Source organism: Oncorhynchus gorbuscha, linkage group LG18 (genome assembly GCF_021184085.1).
Source record: "Oncorhynchus gorbuscha isolate QuinsamMale2020 ecotype Even-year linkage group LG18, OgorEven_v1.0, whole genome shotgun sequence".
Lineage (NCBI taxonomy): Eukaryota > Metazoa > Chordata > Actinopteri > Salmoniformes > Salmonidae > Oncorhynchus > Oncorhynchus gorbuscha.
In genome coordinates, this window is record NC_060190.1 from 3,681,246 (window position 1) to 3,705,279 (window position 24,034).

At 47.8% G+C, this 24,034-nt stretch overlaps 2 protein-coding genes across 3 annotated transcripts in view; both read left to right on the forward strand.

Moving 5' to 3' along the window:
- Positions 1–8,299, forward strand: part of LOC124002772 (cAMP-dependent protein kinase catalytic subunit alpha-like) — a 46,220-nt gene extending 37,921 nt beyond the window's left edge. Inside the window, exon 10 of the mRNA XM_046310497.1 lies at positions 8,064–8,299. Within this exon, the coding sequence (XP_046166453.1) occupies positions 8,064–8,189 (126 nt within the window). The 3' untranslated portion in view covers positions 8,190–8,299. The remainder of the gene's footprint in view (positions 1–8,063) is intronic.
- A 4,429-nt stretch (positions 8,300–12,728) lies between these two features.
- samd1b (sterile alpha motif domain containing 1b) lies at positions 12,729–23,802 on the forward strand. 2 transcript variants are annotated; one of them, XM_046310352.1, is made up of 6 exons: positions 12,729–14,230; positions 15,733–16,023; positions 17,169–17,229; positions 19,027–19,135; positions 22,076–22,190; positions 23,323–23,802. In XM_046310352.1, the coding sequence occupies exons 1-6, from the start codon at positions 12,773–12,775 to the stop codon at positions 23,461–23,463; spliced, it is 2,175 nt and encodes a 724-aa protein (XP_046166308.1). In that variant the 5' UTR covers positions 12,729–12,772; the 3' UTR covers positions 23,464–23,802. The 2 variants fall into 2 exon arrangements, with proteins under 2 accessions (XP_046166308.1, XP_046166309.1); XM_046310353.1 differs by having other exon boundaries at positions 12,731–14,230; positions 19,030–19,135; positions 23,323–23,799.
- Positions 23,803–24,034: the final 232 nt, after the last annotated feature.

The window sequence follows — 24,034 nt, forward strand, 5'->3', positions numbered from 1 at the left end:
ACTGATATGTAGGGTACAGTATACCAGATAAAGGTGAGAGGTGGGGTCTAACTGATATGTAGGGTACAGTATACCAGATAAAGGTGAGAGGTCTAACTGATATGTAGGGTACAGTATACCAGAGAAAGGTGAGAGGTCTAACTGATATGTAGGGTACAGTATACCAGATAAAGGTGAAAACTGGTGAGTATACCAGATAAAGGTCTAACTGATATGTAGGGTACAGTATACCAGATAAAGGTGAGAGGTCTAACTGATATGTAGGGTACAGTATACCAGAGAAAGGTGAGAGGAGAAAGGTGAGAGGTCTAACTGATATGTAGGGTACAGTATACCAGATAAAGGTGAGAGGTGGGGTCTAACTGATATGTAGGGTACAGTATACCAGAGAAAGGTGAGAGGTCTAACTGATATGTAGGGTACAGTATACCAGAGAAAGGTGAGAGGTCTAACTGATATGTCCAGAGAAAGGTGAGAGGTGGAGTCTAACTGATATGTAGGGTACAGTATACCAGAGAAAGGTGAGAGGTGGGGTCTAACTGATATGTAGGGTACAGTATACCAGATAAAGGTGAGAGGTGGGGTCTAACTGATATGTAGGGTACAGTATACCAGATAAAGGTGAGAGGTCTAACTGATATGTAGGGTACAGTATACCAGAGAAAGGTGAGAGGTCTAACTGATATGTAGGGTACAGTATACCAGAGAAAGGTGAGAGGTGGGGTCTAACTGATATGTAGGGTACAGTATACCAGATAAAGGTGAGAGGTGGGGTCTAACTGATATGTAGGGTACAGTATACCAGATAAAGGTGAGAGGTCTAACTGATATGTAGGGTACAGTATACCAGATAAAGGTGAGAGGTCTAACTGATATGTAGGGTACAGTAGGGTACAGTATACCAGATAAAGGTGAGAGGTCTAACTGATATGTAGGGTACAGTATACCAGATAAAGGTGAGAGGTCTAACTGATATGTAGGGTACAGTATACCAGATAAAGGTGAGAGGTCTAACTGATATGTAGGGTACAGTATACCAGAGAAAGGTGAGAGGTCTAACTGATATGTAGGGTACAGTATACCAGAGAAAGGTGAGAGGTCTAACTGATATGTAGGGTACAGTATACCAGAGAAAGGTGAGAGGTCTAACTGATATGTAGGGTACAGTCCAGAGAAAGGTGAGAGGTCTAACTGATATGTAGGGTACAGTATACCAGATAAAGGTGAGAGGTCTAACTGATATGTAGGGTACAGTATACCAGATAAAGGTGAGAGGTCTAACTGATATGTAGGGTACAGTATACCAGATAAAGGTGAGAGGTCTAACTGATATGTAGGGTACAGTATACCAGATAAAGGTGAGAGGTCTAACTGATATGTAGGGTACAGTATACCAGATAAAGGTGAGAGGTCTAACTGATATGTAGGGTACAGTATACCAGAGAAAGGTGAGGGTCTAACTGATATGTAGGGTACAGTATACCAGAGAAAGGTGAGAGGTCTAACTGATATGTAGGGTACAGTATACCAGAGAAAGGTGAGGGGTGGGGTCTAACTGATATGTAGGGTACAGTGTACCAGAGAAAGGTGAGAGGTCTAACTGATATGTAGGGTACAGTATACCAGAGAAAGGTGAGAGGTCTAACTGATATGTAGGGTACAGTATACCAGATAAAGGTGAGAGGTCTAACTGATATGTAGGGTACAGTATACCAGAGAAAGGTGAGAGGTCTAACTGATATGTAGGGTACAGTATACCAGATAAAGGTGAGAGGTCTAACTGATATGTAGGGTACAGTATACCAGAGAAAGGTGAGAGGTCTAACTGATATGTAGGGTACAGTATACCAGAGAAAGGTGAGAGGTGGGGTCTAACTGATATGTAGGGTACAGTATACCAGAGAAAGGTGAGAGGTGGGGTCTAACTGATATGTAGGGTACAGTATACCAGAGAAAGGTGAGAGGTCTAACTGATATGTAGGGTACAGTATACCAGAGAAAGGTGAGAGGTCTAACTGATATGTAGGGTACAGTATACCAGAGAAAGGTGAGAGGTGGAGTCTAACTGATATGTAGGGTACAGTATACCAGATAAAGGTGAGAGGTGGGGTCTAACTGATATGTAGGGTACAGTATACCAGATAAAGGTGAGAGGTCTAACTGATATGTAGGGTACAGTATACCAGATAAAGGTGAGAGGTCTAACTGATATGTAGGGTACAGTATACCAGATAAAGGTGAGAGGTGGAGTCTAACTGAAATGTAGGGTACAGTATACCAGAGAAAGGTGAGAGGTCTAACTGATATGTAGGGTACAGTATACCAGATAAAGGTGAGAGGTGGGGTCTAACTGATATGTAGGGTACAGTATACCAGAGAAAGGTGAGAGGTCTAACTGATATGTAGGGTACAGTATACCAGAGAAAGGTGAGAGGTCTAACTGATATGTAGGGTACAGTATACCAGATAAAGGTGAGAGGTCTAACTGATATGTAGGGTAACAGTAACCAGATAAAGGTGAGAGGTCTAACTGATATGTAGGGTACAGTATACCAGATAAAGGTGAGAGGTGATATGGTCTAACTGATATGTAGGGTACAGTATACCAGAGAAAGGTGAGAGGTCTAACTGATATGATATGTAGGGTACAGTATACCAGATAAAGGTGAGAGGTCTAACTGATATGTAACTGGGGGTACAGTATACCAGATAAAGGTGAGAGGTCTAACTGATATGTAGGGTACAGTATACCAGAGAAAGGTGAGAGGTCTAACTGATATGTAGGGTACAGTATACCAGATAAAGGTGAGAGGTCTAACTGATATGTAGGGTACAGTATACCAGATAAAGGTGAGAGGTGAGAGGTCTAACTGATATGTAGGGTACAGTATACCAGATAAAGGTGAGAGGTGGGGTCTAACTGATATGTAGGGTACAGTATACCAGATAAAGGTGAGAGGTGAGAGGTCTAACTGATATGTAGGGTACAGTATACCAGATAAAGGTGAGAGGTCTATCTGATATGTAGGGTACAGTATACCAGATAAAGGTGAGGTGGTCTAACTGATATGTAGGGTACAGTATACCAGAGAAAGGTGAGAGGTCTAACTGATATGTAGGGTACAGTATACCAGATAAAGGTGAGAGGTCTAACTGATATGTAGGGTACAGTATACCAGATAAAGGTGAGAGGTCTAACTGATATGTAGGGTACAGTATACCAGATAAAGGTGAGAGGTCTAACTGATATGTAGGGTACAGTATACCAGATAAAGGTGAGAGGTCTAACTGATATGTAGGGTACAGTATACCAGATAAAGGTGAGAGGTCTAACTGATATGTAGGGTACAGTATACCAGATAAAGGTGAGAGGTGGGGTCTAACTGATATGTAGGGTACAGTATACCAGAGAAAGGTGAGAGGTCTAACTGATATGTAGGGTACAGTATACCAGATAAAGGTGAGAGGTCTAACTGATATGTAGGGTACAGTATACCAGAGAAAGGTGAGTAGGTCTAACTGATATGTAGGGTACAGTATACCAGAGAAAGGTCTAACTGATATGTAGGGTACAGTATACCAGATAAAGGTGAGATAAAGGTGAGGTCTAACTGATATGTAGGGTACAGTATACCAGATAAAGGTGAGAGGTCTAACTGATATGTAGGGTACAGTATACCAGATAAAGGTGAGAGGTCTAACTGATATGTAGGGTACAGTATACCAGAGAAAGGTGAGAGGTATGTAGGGTACAGTATACTAACTGATATGTAGGGTACAGTATACCAGAGAAAGGTGAGAGGTCTAACTGATATGTAGGGTACAGTATACCAGAGAAAGGTGAGAGGTCTAACTGATATGTAGGGTACAGTATACCAGATAAAGGTAGGGTCTAACTGATATGTAGGGTACAGTATACCAGAGAAAGGTGAGAGGTCTAACTGATATGTAGGGTACAGTATACCAGATAAAGGTGAGAGGTCTAACTGATATGTAGGGTACAGTATACCAGATAAAGGTGAGAGGTCTAACTGATATGTAGGGTACAGTATACCAGATAAAGGTGAGAGGTCTAACTGATATGTAGGGTACAGTATACCAGAGAAAGGTGAGAGGTCTAACTGATATGTAGGGTACAGTATACCAGATAAAGGTGAGAGGTCTAACTGATATGTAGGGTACAGTATACCAGATAAAGGTGAGAGGTCTAACTGATATGTAGGGTACAGTATACCAGATAAAGGTGAGAGGTGGGGTCTAACTGATATGTAGGGTACAGTATACCAGATAAAGGATATGTAGGGTACAGTATACCAGATAAAGGTGAGAGGTGAGAGGTCTAACTGATATGTAGGGTACAGTATACCAGATAAAGGTGAGAGGTGGGGTCTAACTGATATGTAGGGTACAGTATACCAGATAAAGGTGAGAGGTGAGAGGTCTAACTGATATGTAGGGTACAGTATACCAGATAAAGGTGAGAGGTCTAACTGATATGTAGGGTACAGTATACCAGATAAAGGTGAGAGGTGAGAGGTCTAACTGATATGTAGGGTACAGTATACCAGATAAAGGTGAGAGGTCTAACTGATATGTAGGGTACAGTATACCAGATAAAGGTGAGAGGTGGGGTCTAACTGATATGTAGGGTACAGTATACCAGATAAAGGTGAGAGGTGAGGTCTAACTGATATGTAGGGTACAGTATACCAGATAAAGGTCTAACTGATATGTAGGGTACAGTATACCAGATAAAGGTGAGAGGGTCTAACTGATATGTAGGGTACAGTATACCAGATAAAGGTGAGAGGTGGGGTCTAACTGATATGTAGGGTACAGTATACCAGATAAAGGTGAGAGGTCTAACTGATATGTAGGGTACAGTATACCAGATAAAGGTGAGAGGTCTAACTGATATGTAGGGTACAGTATACCAGATAAAGGTGAGAGGTCTAACTGATATGTAGGGTACAGTATACCAGAGAAAGGTGAGAGGTCTAACTGATATGTAGGGTACAGTATACCAGAGAAAGGTACCAGATAACCAGATAAAGGTGAGAGGTCTAACTGATATGTAGGGTACAGTATACCAGATAAAGGTGAGAGGTCTAACTGATATGTAGGGTACAGTATACCAGAGAAAGGTGAGAGGTCTAACTGATATGTAGGGTACAGTATACCAGATAAAGGTGAGAGGTCTAACTGATATGTAGGGTACAGTATACCAGATAAAGGTGAGATACAGTATACCAGATAAAGGTGAGAGGTCTAACTGATATGTAGGGTACAGTATACCAGAGAAAGGTGAGAGGTCTAACTGATATGTAGGGTACAGTATACCAGATAAAGGTGAGAGGTCTAACTGATATGTAGGGTACAGTATACCAGAGAAAGGTGAGAGGTCTAACTGATATGTAGGGTACAGTATACCAGATAAAGGTGAGAGGTCTAACTGATATGTAGGGTACAGTATACCAGAGAAAGGTGAGAGGTCTAACTGATATGTAGGGTACAGTATACCAGAGAAAGGTGAGAGGTCTAACTGATATGTAGGGTACAGTATACCAGAGAAAGGTGAGAGGTCTAACTGATATGTAGGGTACAGTATACCAGAGAAAGGTGAGAGGTCTAACTGATATGTAGGGTACAGTATACCAGAGAAAGGTGAGAGGTCTAACTGATATGTAGGGTACAGTATACCAGAGAAAGGTGAGAGGTGGAGTCTAACTGATATGTAGGGTACAGTATACCAGAGAAAGGTGAGAGGTCTAACTGATATGTAGGGTACAGTATACCAGATAAAGGTGAGAGGTCTAACTGATATGTAGGGTACAGTATACCAGAGAAAGGTGAGAGGTCTAACTGATATGTAGGGTACAGTATACCAGATAAAGGTGAGAGGTGAGAGGTCTAACTGATATGTAGGGTACAGTATACCAGATAAAGGTGAGGGGTGTAACTGATATGTAGGGTACAGTATACCAGATAAAGGTGAGAGGTCTAACTGATATGTAGGGTACAGTATACCAGATAAAGGTGAGAGGTGGGGTCTAACTGATATGTAGGGTACAGTATACCAGAGAAAGGTGAGAGGTCTAACTGATATGTAGGGTACAGTATACCAGATAAAGGTGAGAGGTCTAACTGATATGTAGGGTACAGTATACCAGATAAAGGTGAGAGGTCTAACTGATATGTAGGGTACAGTATACCAGAGAAAGGTGAGAGGTCTAACTGATATGTAGGGTACAGTATACCAGATAAAGGTGAGAGGTCTAACTGATATGTAGGGTACAGTATACCAGATAAAGGTGAGAGGTCTAACTGATATGTAGGGTACAGTATACCAGATAAAGGTGAGGGGTCGGGTCTAACTGATATGTAGGGTACAGTATACCAGATAAAGGTGAGGGGTCTAACTGATATGTAGGGTACAGTATACCAGATAAAGGTGAGGGTCTAACTGATATGTAGGGTACAGTATACCAGATAAAGGTGAGAGGTCTAACTGATGTAGGGTATATACCAGATAAAGGTGAGAGGTCTAACTGATATGTATACCAGATAAAGGTGAGAGGTCTAACTGATATGTAGGGTACAGTATACCAGATAAAGGTGAGAGGTGAGAGGTCTAACTGATATGTAGGGTACAGTATACCAGATAAAGGTGAGAGGTCTAACTGATATGTAGGGTCTAACTGATATGTAGGGTACAGTATACCAGATAAAGGTGAGAGGTCTAACTGATATGTAGGGTACAGTATACCAGATAAAGGTGAGAGGTCTAACTGATATGTAGGGTACAGTATACCAGATAAAGGTGAGAGGTGAGAGGTCTAACTGATATGTAGGGTACAGTATACCAGATAAAGGTGAGAGGTCTAACTGATATGTAGGGTACAGTATACCAGATAAAGGTGAGAGGTCTAACTGATATGTAGGGTACAGTATACCAGATAAAGGTGAGAGGTCTAACTGATATTTAGGGTACAGTATACCAGATAAAGGTGAGAGGTGAGAGGTCTAACTGATATGTAGGGTACAGTATACCAGATAAAGGTGAGAGGTCTAACTGATATGTAGGGTACAGTATACCAGATAAAGGTGAGGGGTCTAACTGATATGTAGGGTACAGTATACCAGATAAAGGTGAGAGGTCTAACTGATATGTAGGGTACAGTATACCAGATAAAGGTGAGAGGTCTAACTGATATGTAGGGTACAGTATACCAGATAAAGGTGAGAGGTGAGAGGTCTAACTGATATGTAGGGTACAGTATACCAGAGAAAGGTGAGAGGTCTAACTGATATGTAGGGTACAGTATACCAGATAAAGGTGAGAGGTGAGAGGTGAGAGGTCTAACTGATATGTAGGGTACAGTATACCAGATAAAGGTGAGAGGTGAGAGGTCTAACTGATATGTAGGGTACAGTATACCAGAGAAAGGTGAGAGGTCTAACTGATATGTAGGGTACAGTATACCAGATAAAGGTGAGAGGTCTAACTGATATGTAGGGTACAGTATACCAGAGAAAGGTGAGAGGTCTAACTGATATGTAGGGTACAGTATACCAGAGAAAGGTGAGAGGTCTAACTGATATGTAGGGTACAGTATACCAGAGAAAGGTGAGGGGTGAGAGGTCTAACTGATATGTAGGGTACAGTATACCAGATAAAGGTGAGAGGTCTAACTGATATGTAGGGTACAGTATACCAGATAAAGGTGAGAGGTCTAACTGATATGTAGTGTACAGTATACCAGAGAAAGGTGAGGGGTCTAACATATGTAGTGTACAGTACAATTCCAGGTAACTTTCTCAAAATGACAGAAATCCCCTTTGATCAAGGCCCTTAACCCTCATTTCTCCCGTAAGGCCCTCTGGGTAAGAGCTAACTGAATGTCATGTCAACAAATGCATTGATAAGTTTCAATATGATAATTATACAGGAATCTGGTTTAGTAAAATGCGATGATTGTTTGATAGATTTTTCCTCTTCCTCTTCCTGTGTGTATGTGTGCGTGTGTGTGTATGTGTGCGCGTATGTGTGTGTGTGTGTGTAGGTGGAGGCCCCGTTCGTTCCTAAGTTCAAAGGCCCAGGTGACACCAGCAACTTTGAGGAGTACGAAGAGGAGGAGATCAGAGTCTCCATCAGTGAACAGTGTGCCAAGGAGTTCACTGACTTCTAGACCCAACCAGAGAGAGAGGGAGAGAAGGAAGAAGATAGAGAGGGAGAGGGAGAAGGAAGGAGAGACAGATGGAGAAGGAAGGAAGGAAGGAAGGAAGGAAGGAAGGAAGGAAGGAAGGAAGGAAGGAAGGAAGGAAGGAAGGAAGGAAGGAAGGAAGGAAGGAAGGAAGGAAGGAAGGAAGGAAGGAAGGAAGGAGAGAGAGAGAGAGAGAGAGAGAGAGAGAGAGAGAGAGAGAGAGAGAGAGAGAGAGAGAGAGAGAGACGGAAGGTAGACTGGAGTACTGTCTCCTGTTGAATCACAAGCACCAGCTACGAGAGGGAGAAGAAGCGAGGGAGAGAAGAAGAGGAAGATGCGGAGAGAAGAAGATGCAGAGAGAAGATGCGGAGAGAAGAAGAGGGAGAGAAGAAGATGCAGAGAGAAGATGTTGAGAGAAGAGAGAAGAAGAGGGAGAGAAGAAGATGCAGAGAGAAGATGCGGAGAGAAGAAGAGGGAGAGAAGAAGAGGGAGAGAAGAAGAGGGAGAGAAGAAGAGGGAGAGAGGAAGATGCGGAGAGAAGAAGAGGGAGAGAAGAAGATGCAGAGAGAAGATGTTGAGAGAAGAGAGAAGAAGAGGGAGAGAAGAAGATGCAGAGAGAAGATGCGGAGAGAAGAAGAGGGAGAGAAGAAGAGGGAGAGAAGAAGAGGGAGAGAAGAAGAGGGAGAGAAGAAGAGGGAGAGAGGAAGATGCGGAGAGAAGAAGAGGGAGAGAAGAAGAGGGAGAGAAGAAGAGGGAGGAGAGTAAACCAGCAGTGTTGCCTTTTCTGTCCCATTTGTGTTTTTTCTACTGTTATTTATTTATTATTTAGTCTCTTTTTATGTTTCATCCTTTATGGAGTGTTGGAGTGGGACCTGTCTCTGTAACAACTGTCTCCTAGCTACGTAATTGGGACAGGGCAATTCTCTGTAACAACTGTCTCCTAGCTACCATATTGGGACAGGGCAATTCTCTGTAACAACTGTCTCCTAGCTACCATATTGGGACAGGGCCATTCTCTGTAACAACTGTCTCCTAGCTACGTAATTGGGACAGGGCAATTCTCTGTAACAACTGTCTCCTAGCTACCATATTGGGACAGGGCAATTCTCTGTAACAACTGTCTCCTAGCTACGTAATTGGGACAGGGCAATTCTCTGTAACAACTGTCTCCTAGCTACCATATTGGGACAGGGCAATTCTCTGTAACAACTGTCTCAACTGTCTCTGTAACTACCATATTGGGACAGGGCAATTCTCTCCTAGCTACCACAGGCACCTGTCTCTGTAACAACTGTCTCCTAGCTACGTAATTGGGACAGGGCAATTCTCTGTAACAACTGTCTCCTAACTACCATATTGGGACAGGGCCATTCTCTGTAACAACTGTCTCCTAACTACCATATTGGGACAGGGCCATTCTCTGTAACAACTGTCTCCTAACTACCATATTGGGACAGGGCCATTCTCTGTAACAACTGTCTCCTAACTACCATATTGGGACAGGGCCATTCTCTGTAACAACTGTCTCCTAACTACCATATTGGGACAGGGCCATTCTCTGTAACAACTGTCTCCTAACTACCATATTGGGACAGGGCCATTCTCTGTAACAACTGTCTCCTAACTACCATATTGGGACAGGGCCATTCTCTGTAACAACTGTCTCCTATGTACCAGGCTAGCATATTGCTCCACACATACTGGTATTTGTTCTGAATGGCCCCCTGTTCCCTAAATAGTGCACTACTTTTTACCAGAACCCTATGGGCTCTGGTCAAAAGTAGTGCACTCTAAAGGGAATAGGGTGCCATTTGGGACAAACACACTGTCTCTAACTCCCCCACCATCTCCTGGGACCCCCTTGGGCCCCTCTGGAACAACCCTCTCCTACCCCCTATTGGGACAGTGCCCCTCTGTGGACCAACTGTCTCCTAACCCCTATTGGGACCCCGGGGACTCAAGCCCTCTCCTACCCCCATATTGGGACAGGGCCATTCTCTGTGGACCAAGCTAGAGGAAGCTCTTGATGTTATAGTTTCCATATTGGCAGGGTTCTTCCTGTCTCCTATGTTAATACAGACATTTCTCAACATACATTTGTCTGAATGACCCCCTGTTCCATAAAGATGAATAATTGAACCCTGGGCTCTGGTAAAATAATTCCAGGCTAATGCCATTTGGGACAAACAATTAATCTGTCCTTGTGTTAATACAGACACCCCCTTGCCGTGCCCCCGGGGAACTCCTACACTTCTGTCTTGGACAAGCTAAGCTACCAAGGTCTTGATGATGAATAATAATAATAATAATAATAATAATAATAATAATAATAATAATAATAATAATAATAATAATAATAATAATAATAATAATAATAATAATAATAAGGCACATAGCAGATGCTTCTTTCCAAAGCGACGGTCTGGGGTTCTGTTGTCTGGATGTGCCCAGCGGGAATTGAACCTCTCGTGTCGTGATGCTCTTATCAACTGAGCCTCATGGAACCAGTTCAAGTTTTCTCACGTCCAGCCTCGTAGTTTACTCATTCTCACGTTAAACACGTCTCAACTCATTCCTTTTCTCATGTCCAACTGTCTCAGGCCTCGTAGTTTACTCATTCTCTTAAACACCTCTCATTCCTTTTCTCATGTCCAACTGTCTCAGGCCTCGTAGTTTACTCATTCTCACGTTAAACACGTCTCAACTCATTCCTTTTCTCATGTCCAACTGTCTCAGGCCTCGTAGTTTACTCATTCTCACGTTAAACACGTCTCAACTCATTCCTTTTCTCATGTCCAACTGTCTCAGGCCTCGTAGTTTACTCATTCTCACGTTAAACACGTCTCAACTCATTCCTTTTCTCATGTCCAACTGTCTCAGGCCTCGTAGTTTACTCATTCTCACGTTAAACACGTCTCAACTCATTCCTTTTCTCATGTCCAACTGTCTCAGGCCTCGTAGTTTACTCATTCTCACGTTAAACACGTCTCAACTCATTCCTTTTCTCATGTCCAACTGTCTCAGGCCTCGTAGTTTACTCATTCTCACGTTAAACACGTCTCAACTCATTCCTTTTCTCATGTCCAACTGTCTCAGGCCTCGTAGTTTACTCATTCTCACGTTAAACACGTCTCAACTCATTTGACATCTCGTATTAGAAAGGTGTCATTACATTCTCTGACTCCGTTGTCCAGGTTTGAAAATAACATTATATTGTCATTATTACTATTGTTATTATAATTACATTGTCTTAACACTCTTCTCCTTTGAATACAATTCCATATTCTCTTCTACTCTTTAATGTCGTGTTCCGTCGCCTAATATCAGAGGGCACGCCCCAAATGACACCATATTACCATATTCCCTACTTAGTGCACTACTTTTGACCCAGGCCTATAGAGCTCTCTGGTCAAGAGTAGTGCACTAAGTAGGGCACAGTGTTCCATTTGGGACGTACCCGTGGACAGCTGTTATTTATCCCCTCCATCACAGTCTCCTCAATGTATTTCTAGGTCATCCTCCTCTCAGCCGTGGACAGGCACAATGCTGGTGTATATATATATATATATACTATATACATACTGTTGCACTTTCTAGGAAAATACATAAGGCCTGTAGTCTTTTTAAACCATATGACTGCGGTCGCACAATTCTAAATTCCCTGGTTTTACACAAATCCTGGCTGGAAGATTCCTGGGAATATGAGGGGAATAAGCAGGAACTCCGGGACTCCTTCCACCAGGATTTCTGGTAAAACGGAGAATGTGTGGAAAGTTTGGGACTGCCCTATGGGATCCTCAGCACTCCAAAGGGAGGTGTTTAAAGACACTGTCTAATACCACCACGTGAAAAGAAAAACAACAAAACACAAAGTGTCATATTTTGCAACTTGAGTATCAGTACAATAAAGTTTTACTTGTTAAAATGACACAGGGGATTGTGTGTGCTGTTTGTTTGTGTGATATAACACCACCCCCCCCAAACCTCTCGTTGTGGACCCCCAGACATTTCACCACTTTGTTGAAGCCCTGAACTAGTTGACCTTGGTAGGCTAACTGTAGAACAGATCAAATATGTGGACTGGCTGGGGCTCCGTGAGGAGAGGTTTGAAAACCACGGACATAGCCTAAACTCACTTTACAACTATTGGGGACTGACACACACACCTGTAGACCTGTTCAATCCATCTTGTATATTTAATTAGAGACGAACAGACTCTGTGTAGGTCGTGTTTCCTGTAAGACCGTTTCGCCTCGAGGCCTCGTCTCCCAACGCAGTCATCCAGACAACTGTTGGCTCTTTAGTCTGGACTCTGGAGAGACCCGCCTAAGACGTGTTCATATGCAGAAATCCAAAATAATACCACTTCCAAATCTGTATGTATTACAACCAATAAAAGCGTGTTTACGTTTCCCAAAAGCAGCGGGAATGTGAACAAAGAGCGATGTGCTTGAGATGCGCAGAAAAAAGGAAAAAAAACTCTACCTTAAATAAGCTACCGTCCGCGTATGTCTGCTGTGGGTGAACTGAAGGGGACGCCATCTTCGTCAGTCCACCTTAAGCGCACAATGTGGCCAACGCATGCGCACATCGAGGCTTCCGTTGTTCATTCTCCGCTCTGCCGGGCTCGCTCTCTGCTCGCGCTGGGTCGGTATAGGAGAGCGACTTACAGCGTCACTTCAGAAACAACAAGAGAGAAAAGACGCACTCGGCCAAACCCAAACTCAACCGCTGGGAAAACAACAACCACAATGTCCGAATCCAAGTACCGGGACTGGATCCTCGAGACCATCGACTCTCTACGCTCACGGAAAGCCCGACCGGACCTTGAGAGAATATGTCGTATGGTCCGGAGAAGACACGGCTCGGATCCAGACAGAACCCGAGAGGAACTGGAGAAACTGATCCAGGAGCAAACAGTGCTCAAAGTTAGCTACAAGGGCTCCATATCCTACAGGAATGCGGCGAAGGTGCAGAGAAAGAGTCGAAAGAAGAGTGACTTCACGCCGTGTAGCGGCGGCGGTAGCGAGGTGGAGGGAGAGCAAGCCAAACACTCCAGTTTCAACAACAACGGGGACAGCGCGCACAGCTTTACCGACCTAGAGGAGGTGGAGAGCCGGGACCGAGAGGAGGATTCTGTCTCCGAGCCGAGTGAGTGCCCTGACCCCCGGCCCGAAACCCCGGGCATCACCCCCGAGAAAAAACAAAAGCTTTTTCCACTGAATAGCGGAAACGGCCCTGGCTACTGCCCGGGTTGTGGCGAAACGGGCTGTGCTGCCGGGAGAGGCTGCAGTGGGAAAGCAAGTGCGTCAAAAGACAAGAGATTAGGAGAAAGAGGAGGAGGTCAGGAGGGGGTTGGCAGCAGCGTTTTGGCCGGCAACCACGAAACAAAACCGGGCCAAGATGGGAGCGGCGCTCCGAGCAAAGCAAAGGGGGTCTGGGGTGGAGGAGGGGGGGTGGAGACGACGGGACAGGAGGGCAGCAGTAGCTTCGTTGGTGTTGCTGCTGAAACGGAAAATAAAATGAGCCAGGGAAGCGCCAGTTCAAGTTCCAGCAGCAACAGCCAGCTCCTGCGGCCGAAACAGCTTCAGCCAGAACCCCCACCTGTCAAACCCAAACTGCGGGCCGGACGAGGTGAGGGGAACCCGGGGGTCGGGGGCAGCGGGCAAACCAGCTCGGATTTGGGCGAAAGACTGATCGCCTCCGTCCGCAGACTAGCCGAGCAGAACCGAGCCTCCGCGTTAAGAGGGGAGACCCGCGGGGGCCACAAGCCACTGGGACTGAAGGAGATCCTGGTTTACCTGACCAGCCAAGACGGCCTCTCATCTGAGGGTAAACTGACCCGCAACAGGGTCAAGGTGGTTCTGGAGAGAGAGGTGGCGAGAGGTCGGCTGCGGAGGACCCGGTGTGGGAACATCACTCTCCCGGTGAGGGGAGTGGAGGCAGCGCCAACCCCAGCGAAGCCACCCGGCCCCGCTAACAGACTGCTGAAGAGCGCACTGCAGGATAAGCACATTGGGAACAAGGTAACTTAATATTTCCAACACGTCCTATAGACTAAACACAGAGAGAGGAAGAGCAGAACAGACTCACTACACCCTGTCTGCTTATGAATTAATGATCAACATATCAAAACAGCGCAGACAGACGTCTTTCTCTTTTCTCCCTGGATATAATCCCTGATTCTCTCTCATTCAGCCCAACTCAGCTAAATCGCATGTAAAAACTATTCTGAAGGCAAATCTATAATTTGCCCTAAATTAATCTTGGGTTTAATAAAATGACGTTTCTGGGCTGGTGTGTTTTTTTGTGAACGGTAGCCAATGGTAACGTGAACCAGTGCGCTTGCAGAACAGACATGATTTTTGTCCTCGACACGCAACTGTGTCTTGCTGCCTGCTCGCTGTTTCCTGTAGGGCTCCACTGCCACCCAGGCAGCACAAAAGGTGCGGGCTTTCAACAGCGCGCTCTCGTCCGCTCGCTTCTCTTGTTCCAGATTCACCGCACACACAGGAGCACGTCGAGCGAGGGCGACCATAATGCGCTGTAGTGGTTCCTCTGTGTTTGGCGCGGTGAAAGTTCGGCTATAGGCTACCGTCCCTATATCATAGACTGTGTCTAGCTGGCTGTACATTATGCAGACAGGCGGACGGACGCGTTACGTGGTTAATTCGGTGAAATAGTTTGTGAAAATGAAAGCATACTTTCCACGACGGAAAGTCTGTCTGCGCCAAGGCTGTTTTCGCATCACAGCAGCTTGCCCCCCCCCCCCCCCCCGTTATAATCTTCTTAGTTCCGTTCTTTTCTCTCTCCCTCTATCCCCGCCTCTATCTCTCATGTTTCGTTCCTCATTACGCCCTTTCTAGGCGGCTACCTTTTTTAACGGAACAAACGCATGCTCTCTGTCTGTCTGTCTCTCTGTCTCGGTGATGTAACTGTAGCCATATGCACACCCCGTCACCAAGCAAGACGCACTGATTCTCTCATGAAATGTTATATTGATTGTAAAACCGAGCGGGCAGTGCGTGTATTTAAGCAGAACACGGGACTGTTGCGGCTTGCGCTGTCGATGCAGCCGGTTGCTGCCTGGGTCATTACAAAGGACGCGCCGTCTGCGCTTAACTCGAGCCGCGCTGCATGTCTATAATGAACCAGTGGACAAAAGAGGTCGCAGTAAAATATAGGGAGAGAGGGAGAGGGAGAGAGACAGAGAGAGGGAGAGAGAGGAGAGAGGAGAGGGAGAGAGAGGGACAGAGAGAGGGAGAGGAACAGAGAGAGAGCAACAAACATGCGCTATACGTTAAACGAGTGAGCGACTGTTGGCTACCTAGTTATGTAGCCTGTTTCCTGAAAATAAAGACATGTCTGACTGCATTTCACATTCCTCTGTTACTCTGTTAACTCTGATCTGCTCATTCATACTATGCTGAAACACTGAATTCTCCCTCTCTCTGAACCCCCCTCACCCCTCTCTCTGTCTTCCCTTTCTCTCTCTGAACCCCCCTCACCCCTCTCTCTGTCTTCCTAGGAGGTGAAAGAGGAGGAGCCAATGGAGACAGAGAGTGGTGAGGAGGAGGAGGAGGATGAAGAGGAGAAGGGAACAGGGGATGCTGAGGATGGGGGGCAGAGTGATACCCAAACCTCAGGGGGTGAGGAGGGTTCTAAGGGGGGTACTTGCCCTGCCCCGGTTCCCATGGAAACGGAACCCAGGAATGGTGATGACATCACTGGAGGTTCTGAGGGACAGGCGGGGGTGAAGCAGGAGGACAAACAACCGGAACACACAACCAACACGGACCAGATACACACAGACACACAGGTACAGGCTTCCCCTTCACACCTCTATGTATTTCTCCCTGTTGGTCTGGATCTTGCTTTTGATTTCCCTTTTTCATATTGAGTCATTTCCTGGGAAAATCACTCTCTGTCTCTCTCTGTCTGTCTCTCTCTCTCTGTCTCTCTCTGTCTGTCTCCCTCTCTCTGTCTGTCTCCCTCTCTCTGTCTGTCTCTGTCTGTCTCCCTCTCTCTGTCTGTCTCCCTCTCTCTGTCTGTCTCCCTCTCTCTGTCTGTCTCCCTCTCTCTGTCTGTCTCCCTCTCTCCCTCTCTCTGTCTCTCTCCCTCTCTCTGTCTGTCTATCTCTCTCTGTCTCTCTCTGTCTCTCTCTGTCTCTCTCTCTGTCTGTCTCCCTCTCTCTGTCTGTCTCCCTCTCTCTGTCTGTCTCCCTCTCTCTGTCTGTCTCCCTATCTCTGTCTGTCTCTCTCTGTCTCTCTCTGTCTCCCTCTCTCTGTCTCCCTCTGTCTCCCTCTGTCTGTCTCCCTCTGTCTGTCTCCCTCTGTCTGTCTCCCTCTGTCTGTCTCTCTGTCTGTCTCTCTCTGTCTGTCTGTCTCCCTCTGTCTGTCTCCCTCTCTCTCTGTCTCTCTCTCTCTCTCTGTCTCTCTGTCTCTCTCCCTCTGTCTCTGTCTCTCTCTGTCTGTCTCCCTCTCTGTCTGTCTCTCTCTCTCTGTCTGTCTCTGTTTGTCTGTCTCCCTCTGTCTCTCCCTCTCTGTCTGTCTGTCTGTCTCCATCTGTCTGTCTCCCTCTGTCTGTCTCCCTCTGTCTGTCTCCCTCTGTCTGTCTCCCTCTGTCTGTTGTTCTCTGTCTGTCTCTCTCAATTCAATGGCTTTATTGGGATAGGAAACATATGGTAACTTTGCCAAAGCAAGTTAAATAGATAATAAACAAAAGTGAAATAAACAATAAAAATGAATGGTAAACATTACACTCACAAAAGTTCCAAATGAATAAAGACATTTCAAATGTCATTATGACTATATACAGTGTTGAAACAATGTGCAAATAGTTAGTCTCTCTCTCTCTCTCTCTCTCTCTCTTCTCTCTCTCTCTCTCTCTCTCTCTCTCTCTCTCTCTCTCTCTCTCTCTCTCTCTCTCTCTCTCTCTCTCTCTCTCTCTCTCTCTCTCTCTCAGGATCAGAATGTGGTACAGTCAGAGAGAGAGAGCCACACTTCCTCTGTCCACAACCACAACTGTGAGTTCTGCTTTAGAACGCCAGAGTGTGTGGGAGTGCATGTTCATACGTGTGCAGTGCTGACCCCTCTGTGTGTGTGCAGTGCTAACCCCTCTGTGTGTGTGCAGTGCTAACCCCTCTGTGTGTGTGCAGTGCTAACCCCTCTGTGTGTGTGCAGTGATAACCCCTCTGTGTGTGTGCAGTGATAACCCCTCTGTGTGTGTGCAGTGATAACCCCTCTGTGTGTGTGCAGTGTCTGTGTGTGTGCAGTGATAACCCCTCTGTGTGTGTGCAGTGATAACCCCTCTGTGTGTGTGCGTGTGTGTGTGCAGTGATAACCCTCTGTGTGTGTGCAGTGAACCCCTCTGTGTGTGTGCAGTGACCCCTCTGTGTGTGTGCAGTGATAACCCCTCTGTGTGTGTGCAGTGATAACCCCTCTGTGTGTGTGCAGTGATAACCCCTCTGTGTGTGTGCAGTGATAACCCCTCTGTGTGTGTGCAGTGATAACCCCTCTGTGTGTGTGCAGTGCTAACCCCTCTGTGTGTGTGCAGTGCTAACCCCTCTGTGTGTGTGCAGTGCTAACCCCTCTGTGTGTGTGCAGTGCTAACCCCTCTGTGTGTGTGCAGTGCTAACCCCTCTGTGTGTGCAGTGCCTCTCTGTGTGTGTGCAGTGCTAACCCCTCTGTGTGTGTGCAGTGCTAACCCCTCTGTGCGTGTGCAGTGCTAACCCCTCTGTGTGTGTGCAGTGCTAACCCCTCTGTGCAGTGCTAACCCCTCTGTGTGTGTGCAGTGCTAACCCCTCTGTGTGTGTGCAGTGTTAACCCCTCTGTGTGTGTGCAGTGCTAACCCCTCTGTGTGTGTGCAGTGCTAACCCCTCTGTGTGTGTGCAGTGCTAACCCCTCTGTGTGTGTGCAGTGCTAACCCCTCTGTGTGTGTGCAGTGCTAACCCCTCTGTGTTTGTGCAGTGTTAACCCCTCTGTGTGTGTGCAGTGCTAACCCCTCTGTGTGTGTGCAGTGCTAACCCCTCTGTGTGTGTGCAGTACTAACCCCTCTGTGTTTGTGCAGTGTTAACCCCTCTGTGTGTGTGCAGTACTAACCCCTCTGTGTGTGTGCAGTGCTAACCCCTCTGTGTGTGTGCAGTGCTAACCCCTCTGTGTGTGTGCAGTACTAACCCCTCTGTGTGTGTGCAGTACTAACCCCTCTGTGTTTGTGCAGTGTTAACCCCTCTGTGTGTGTGCAGTACTAACCCCTCTGTGTGTGTGCAGTGCTAACCCCTCTGTGTGTGTGCAGTGCTAACCCCTCTGTGTGTGTGCAGTGCTAACCCCTCTGTGTGTGTGCAGTACTAACCCCTCTGTGTGTGTGCAGTGCTAACCCCTCTGTGTGTGTGCAGTGCTAACCCCTCTGTGTGTGTGCAGTGCTAACCCCTCTGTGTGTGTGCAGTGCTAACCCCTCTGTGTGTGTGCAGTGCTAACCCCTCTGTGCGTGTGCAGTGCTAACCCCTCTGTGTGTGTGCGTGTGCAGTGCTAACCCCTCTGTGTGTGTGCGTGTGCAGTGCTAACCCATCTGTGTATGTGCGTGTCCAGTGCTAACCCCCCTGTGTGTGTGCGTGTGCAGTGCTAACCCCTCTGTGTGTGTGCGTGTGCAGTGCTAACCCCTCTGTGTGTGTGCGTGTGCAGTGCTAACCCCTCTGTGTGTGTGCAGTGCTAACCCCTCTGTTTGTGTGCGTGTGCAGTGCTAACCCCTCTGTGTGTGTGCGTGTGCAGTGCTAACCCCTCTGTTTGTGTGCGTGTGCAGTGCTAACCCCTCTCCTCCTTTCCAGCAGGTTCGGCCTGTAAGACAGAGGTGGGTGTGTCCTCCTGTCTCCTCACCCCCACCGCCTCACCTAGAGACTCTGGCCTGGCAGAGGAGAGAGGGATGAACGGAGGAGTGTGAGTATCACCTCAGAGAGAGGGTGGGAAGGAGGTAGGAGGAGAGAGAGAAGGGAGGAGTGTGAGTATCACCTCAGAGAGAGGGTGGGAAGGAGGTAGGAGGAGAGAGAGAAGGGAGGAGTGTGAGTATCACCTCAGAGAGAGGGTGGGAAGGAGGTAGGAGGAGAGAGAAGGGAGGAGTGTGAGTATCACCTCAGAGAGAGGGTGGGAAGGAGGTAGGAGGAGAGAGAAGGGAGGAGTGTGAGTATCACCTCAGAGAGAGGGTGGGAAGGAGGTAGGAGGAGAGAGAAGGGAGGAGTGTGAGTATCACCTCAGAGAGAGGGTGGGAAGGAGGTAGGAGGAGAGAGAGAAGGGAGGAGTGTGAGTATCACCTCAGAGAGAGGGTGGGAAGGGGGTAGGAGGAGAGAGAAGGGAGGAGTGTGAGTATCACCTCAGAGAGAGGGTGGGAAGGAGGTAGGAGGAGAGAGAAGGGAGGAGTGTGAGTATCACCTCAGAGAGAGGGTGGGAAGGAGATAGGAGGAGAGAGAGAAGGGAGGAGTGTGAGTATCACCTCAGAGAGAGGGTGGGAAGGAAGAAGGAGGAGAGAGAGAAGGGAGGAGCAGATGAGAGACAGAGGGGATGAATGAAGCAAGGAGAGTCAATATATTTCACATGAATGAGAGATGAGTAAATGAGGAAGTCTGAGTGAGCTGGAGGAAAGAGGGATGAGGGAGGGAGGAGCAGATGAGTCTATGGGATGAGGGAGGGAGGAGCAGATGAGTGTATGGGATGAGGGATGAGGGAGGAGCAGATGAGTGTATGGGATGAGGGAGGGAGGAGATGCAGATGAGTGTATGGGATGAGGGAGGAGATGCAGATGAGTGTATGGGATGAGGGATGAGGGAGTAGCAGATGAGTGTATGGGATGAGGGAGGAGCAGATGAGTGTATGGGATGAGGGAGGGAGGAGATGCAGATGAGTGTATGGGATGAGGGATGAGGGAGGAGCAGATGAGTGTATGGGATGAGGGAGGAGCAGATGAGTGTATGGGATGAGGGAGGGAGGAGATGCAGATGAGTGTATGGGATGAGGGATGAGGGAGGAGCAGATGAGTGTATGGGACGAGGGAGGAGCAGATGAGTGTATGGGATGAGGGAGGAGGAGATGAGTGTATGGGATGAGGGAGGAGCAGATGAGTGTATGGGATGAGGGAGGAGCAGATGAGTGTATGGGATGAGGGATGAGGGAGGAGCAGATGAGTGTATGGGATGAGGGAGGAGGAGGAGATGCAGATGAGTGTATGGGATGAGGGAGGAGCAGATGAGTGTATGGGATGAGGGAGGAGCAGATGAGTGTATGGGATGAGGGAGGGAGGGAGGAGATGCAGATGAGTGTATGGGATGAGGGATGAGGGAGGAGCAGATGAGTGTATGGGATGAGGGAGGAGCAGATGAGTGTATGGGATGAGGGAGGAGCAGATGAGTGTATGGGATGAGGGAGGAGCAGATGAGTGTATGGGATGAGGGATGAGGGAGGAGCAGATGAGTGTATGGGATGAGGGAGGAGCAGATGAGTGTATGGGATGAGGGAGGGAGGAGATGCAGATGAGTGTATGGGATGAGGGAGGAGCAGATGAGTGTATGGGATGAGGGAGGGAGGGAGGAGCAGATGAGTGTATGGGATGAGGGAGGGAGGAGATGCAGATGAGTGTATGGGATGAGGGAGGGAGGGAGGAGCAGATGAGTGTATGAGATGAGGGAGGAGCAGATGAGTGTATGGGATGAGGGATGAGGGAGGAGCAGATGAGTGTATGAGATGAGGGAGGAGCAGATGAGTGTATGGGATGAGGGATGAGGGAGGAGCAGATGAGTGTATGGGATGAGGGAGGGAGGAGATGCAGATGAGTGTATGGGATGAGGGATGAGGGAGGAGAAGATGAGTGTATGGGATGAGGGAGGAGCAGATGAGTGTATGGGATGAGGGAGGGAGGGAGGAGCAGATGAGTGTATGGGATGAGGGAGGGAGGAGCAGATGAGTGTATGGGATGAGGGAGGGAGGGAGGAGCAGATGAGTGTATGGGATGAGGGAGGGAGGAGATGCAGATGAGTGTATGGGATGAGGGAGGGAGGGAGGAGATGCAGATGAGTGTATGGGATGAAGGAGGGAGGGAGGAGATGCAGATGAGTGTATGGGATGAGGGAGGGAGGAGCAGATGAGTGTATGGGAGGAGATGGGATGAGGGAGGGAGGAGATGCAGATGAGTGTATGGGATGAAGGAGGGAGGGAGGAGCAGATGAGTGTATGGGATGAGATGGGATGAGGGAGGGAGGAGATGCAGATGAGTGTATGGGATGAGGGAGGGAGGGAGGAGATGCAGATGAGTGTAGTGGATGAGGGAGGGAGGGAGGGAGGAGCAGATGAGTGTATGGGATGAGGGATGAGGGAGGAGCAGATGAGTGTATGGGATGAGGGAGGGAGGAGATGCAGATGAGTGTATGGGATGAGGGAGGGAGGAGATGCAGATGAGTGTATGGGATGAGGGATGAGGGAGGAGCAGATGAGTGTATGGGATGAAGGAGGGAGGGAGGAGCAGATGAGTGTATGGGATGAGGGAGGGAGGAGATGCAGATGAGTGTATGGGATGAGGGAGGAGCAGATGAGTGTATGGGATGAAGGAGGGAGGGAGAAGCAGATGAGTGTATGGGATGAGGGAGGGAGGGAGGGAGGGAGGGAGGGAGGGAGGGAGAGAGGGAGGGAGGGAGGGAGGGAGGGGGAGGGAGGGAGGGAGGGAGGAGCAGATGAGTGTATGGGATGAGGGAGGGAGGAGCAAATGAGTCTATGGGATGAGTGATGGAGGGAGGAGATGCAGTGTGTGAAACATGAAAGTATAGTCTAGTCCTTTTAACTAAATGACAGTTACAAGTTGCAAACACTTAAATCCCCCCCTCTCTCTTTTTCTAGGTTTGTGAAGTCTGAGCTGGGCAGTCTAAACCCAGTCAACTGGACAGTGTCTGATGTGGTCTGTTATTTCACGACAGCAGGGTTTGCAGAACAGGCTTTAGCCTTCAGGACTCAGGTGAGAGGAGACAGACAGCAGGGTTTGCAGAACAGGCTTTAGCCTTCGGGACTCAGGTGAGAGGAGACAGACAGCAGGGTTTGCAGAACAGGCTTTAGCCTTCGGGACTCAGGTGAGAGGAGACAGACAGCAGGGTTTGCAGAACAGGCTTTAGCCTTCGGGACTCAGGTGAGAAGAGACAGGCAGCAGGGTTTCAGGACTCAGGTGAGCTGAGACAGACAGCAGGGTTCCAGAACAGGCCTTAGCCTTCAGGACTCAGGTGAGATGAGACAGACAGCAGGCCTTCAGGACTCAGGTGAGATGAGACAGACAGCAGGGTTCCAGAACAGCCCTTCGGGACTCAGGTGAGATGAGACAGACAGCAGGCCTTCAGGACTCAGGTGAGAAGAGACAGACAGCAGGGTTTGCAGAACAGGCCTTAGCCTTCAGGACTCAGGTGAGATGAGACAGACAGCAGGGTTCCAGAACAGCCCTTCGGGACTCAGGTGAGATGAGACAGACAGCAGGCCTTCAGGACTCAGGTGAGAAGAGACAGACAGCAGGGTTTGCAGAACAGGCCTTCAGGACTCAGGTGAGAAGAGACAGACAGCAGGGTTCCAGAACAGACCTTCAGGACTCAGGTGAGATGAGACAGACAGCAGGGTTCCAGAACAGGCCTTCAGGACTCAGGTGAGATGAGACAGACAACAGGCCTTCAGGACTCAGGTGAGATGAGACAGACAACAGGCCTTCAGGACTCAGGTGAGATGAGACAGACAACAGGCCTTCAGGACTCAGGTGAGATGAGACAGACAGCAGGCCTTCAGGACTCAGGTGAGATGAGACAGACAACAGGCCTTCAGGACTCAGGTGAGATGAGACAGACAACAGGCCTTCAGGACTCAGGTCAGATGAGACAGACAACAGGCCTTCAGGACTCAGGTCAGATGAGACAGACAACAGGCCTTCAGATCACCAGGGAGCATCAGAGATTCAGCAATCACACCTGACATTGTTGTATTTACTGTGTCGTTACTGTATTGGGTAACTACTATGTGTCTTATCTAGATCTACTTACTATGTAACTACTCCGTGTACCTACTATATTATAACTTTATAAATAAATATATTCTCTCTCTCTCTACCCAATCAGGAGATAGATGGGAAGTCCCTCCTCCTGATGCAGCGTAACGATGTCCTGACAGGCCTGTCAATCAGGCTAGGCCCCGCCCTGAAGATCTATGAGCGCCATGTGAAGGTTCTGCAGAGAACACACTTTGAAGAGGACGACTGATGACTTTACCTGGAGAGAGACACACACAATCCTCCTCCTCCTCCTCTCTCAACTTTAACTATGGAACATTCCAATCTCCAAACCCTGACCCCTGAACTCTAAACTGACCAACCCTCTCCAGGCCCCGACTCCCCTCCTTCATCCATCTCTCCTCTCACATCCCTCTCTCCAGGCCCCGACTCCCCTCCTTCATCCATCTCTCCTCTCACATCCCTCTCTCCAGGCCCCGACTCCCCTCCTTCATCCATCTCTCCTTTCACATCCCCTCTCCAGGCCCCGACTCCCCTCCTTCATCCATCTCTCCTGGACTCAACTCTCCTCTCCTCCTTCATCTAACTCTCCACTCACATCCTCCTCTCCTGGACTCAACTCTCCTCTCCTCCTTCATCCAACTCTCCTCTCACATCCTCCTCTCCTGGACTCAACTCTCCTCTCACATCCCTCTCTCCTGGACTCAACTCTCCTCTCCTCCTTCATCCATCTCTCCTCTCCTGGACTCAACTCTCCTCTCACATCCCCCTCTCCTGGACTCAACTCTCCTCTCCTCCTTCATCCAACTCTCTCCTCTCCT

Coding starts and splice junctions, on each gene's coding strand:
- samd1b (XM_046310352.1), top strand. CDS start 12,773: ATGTGGCCAACGCATGCGCACATCGAGGCTTCCGTTGTTCATTCTCCG. Junction 16,024..17,168: donor AGATACACACAGACACACAG/GTACAGGCTTCC, acceptor TCTCTCTCTCAG/GATCAGAATGTGGTACAGTC. Junction 17,230..19,026: donor CTCTGTCCACAACCACAACT/GTGAGTTCTGCT, acceptor CCTCCTTTCCAG/CAGGTTCGGCCTGTAAGACA.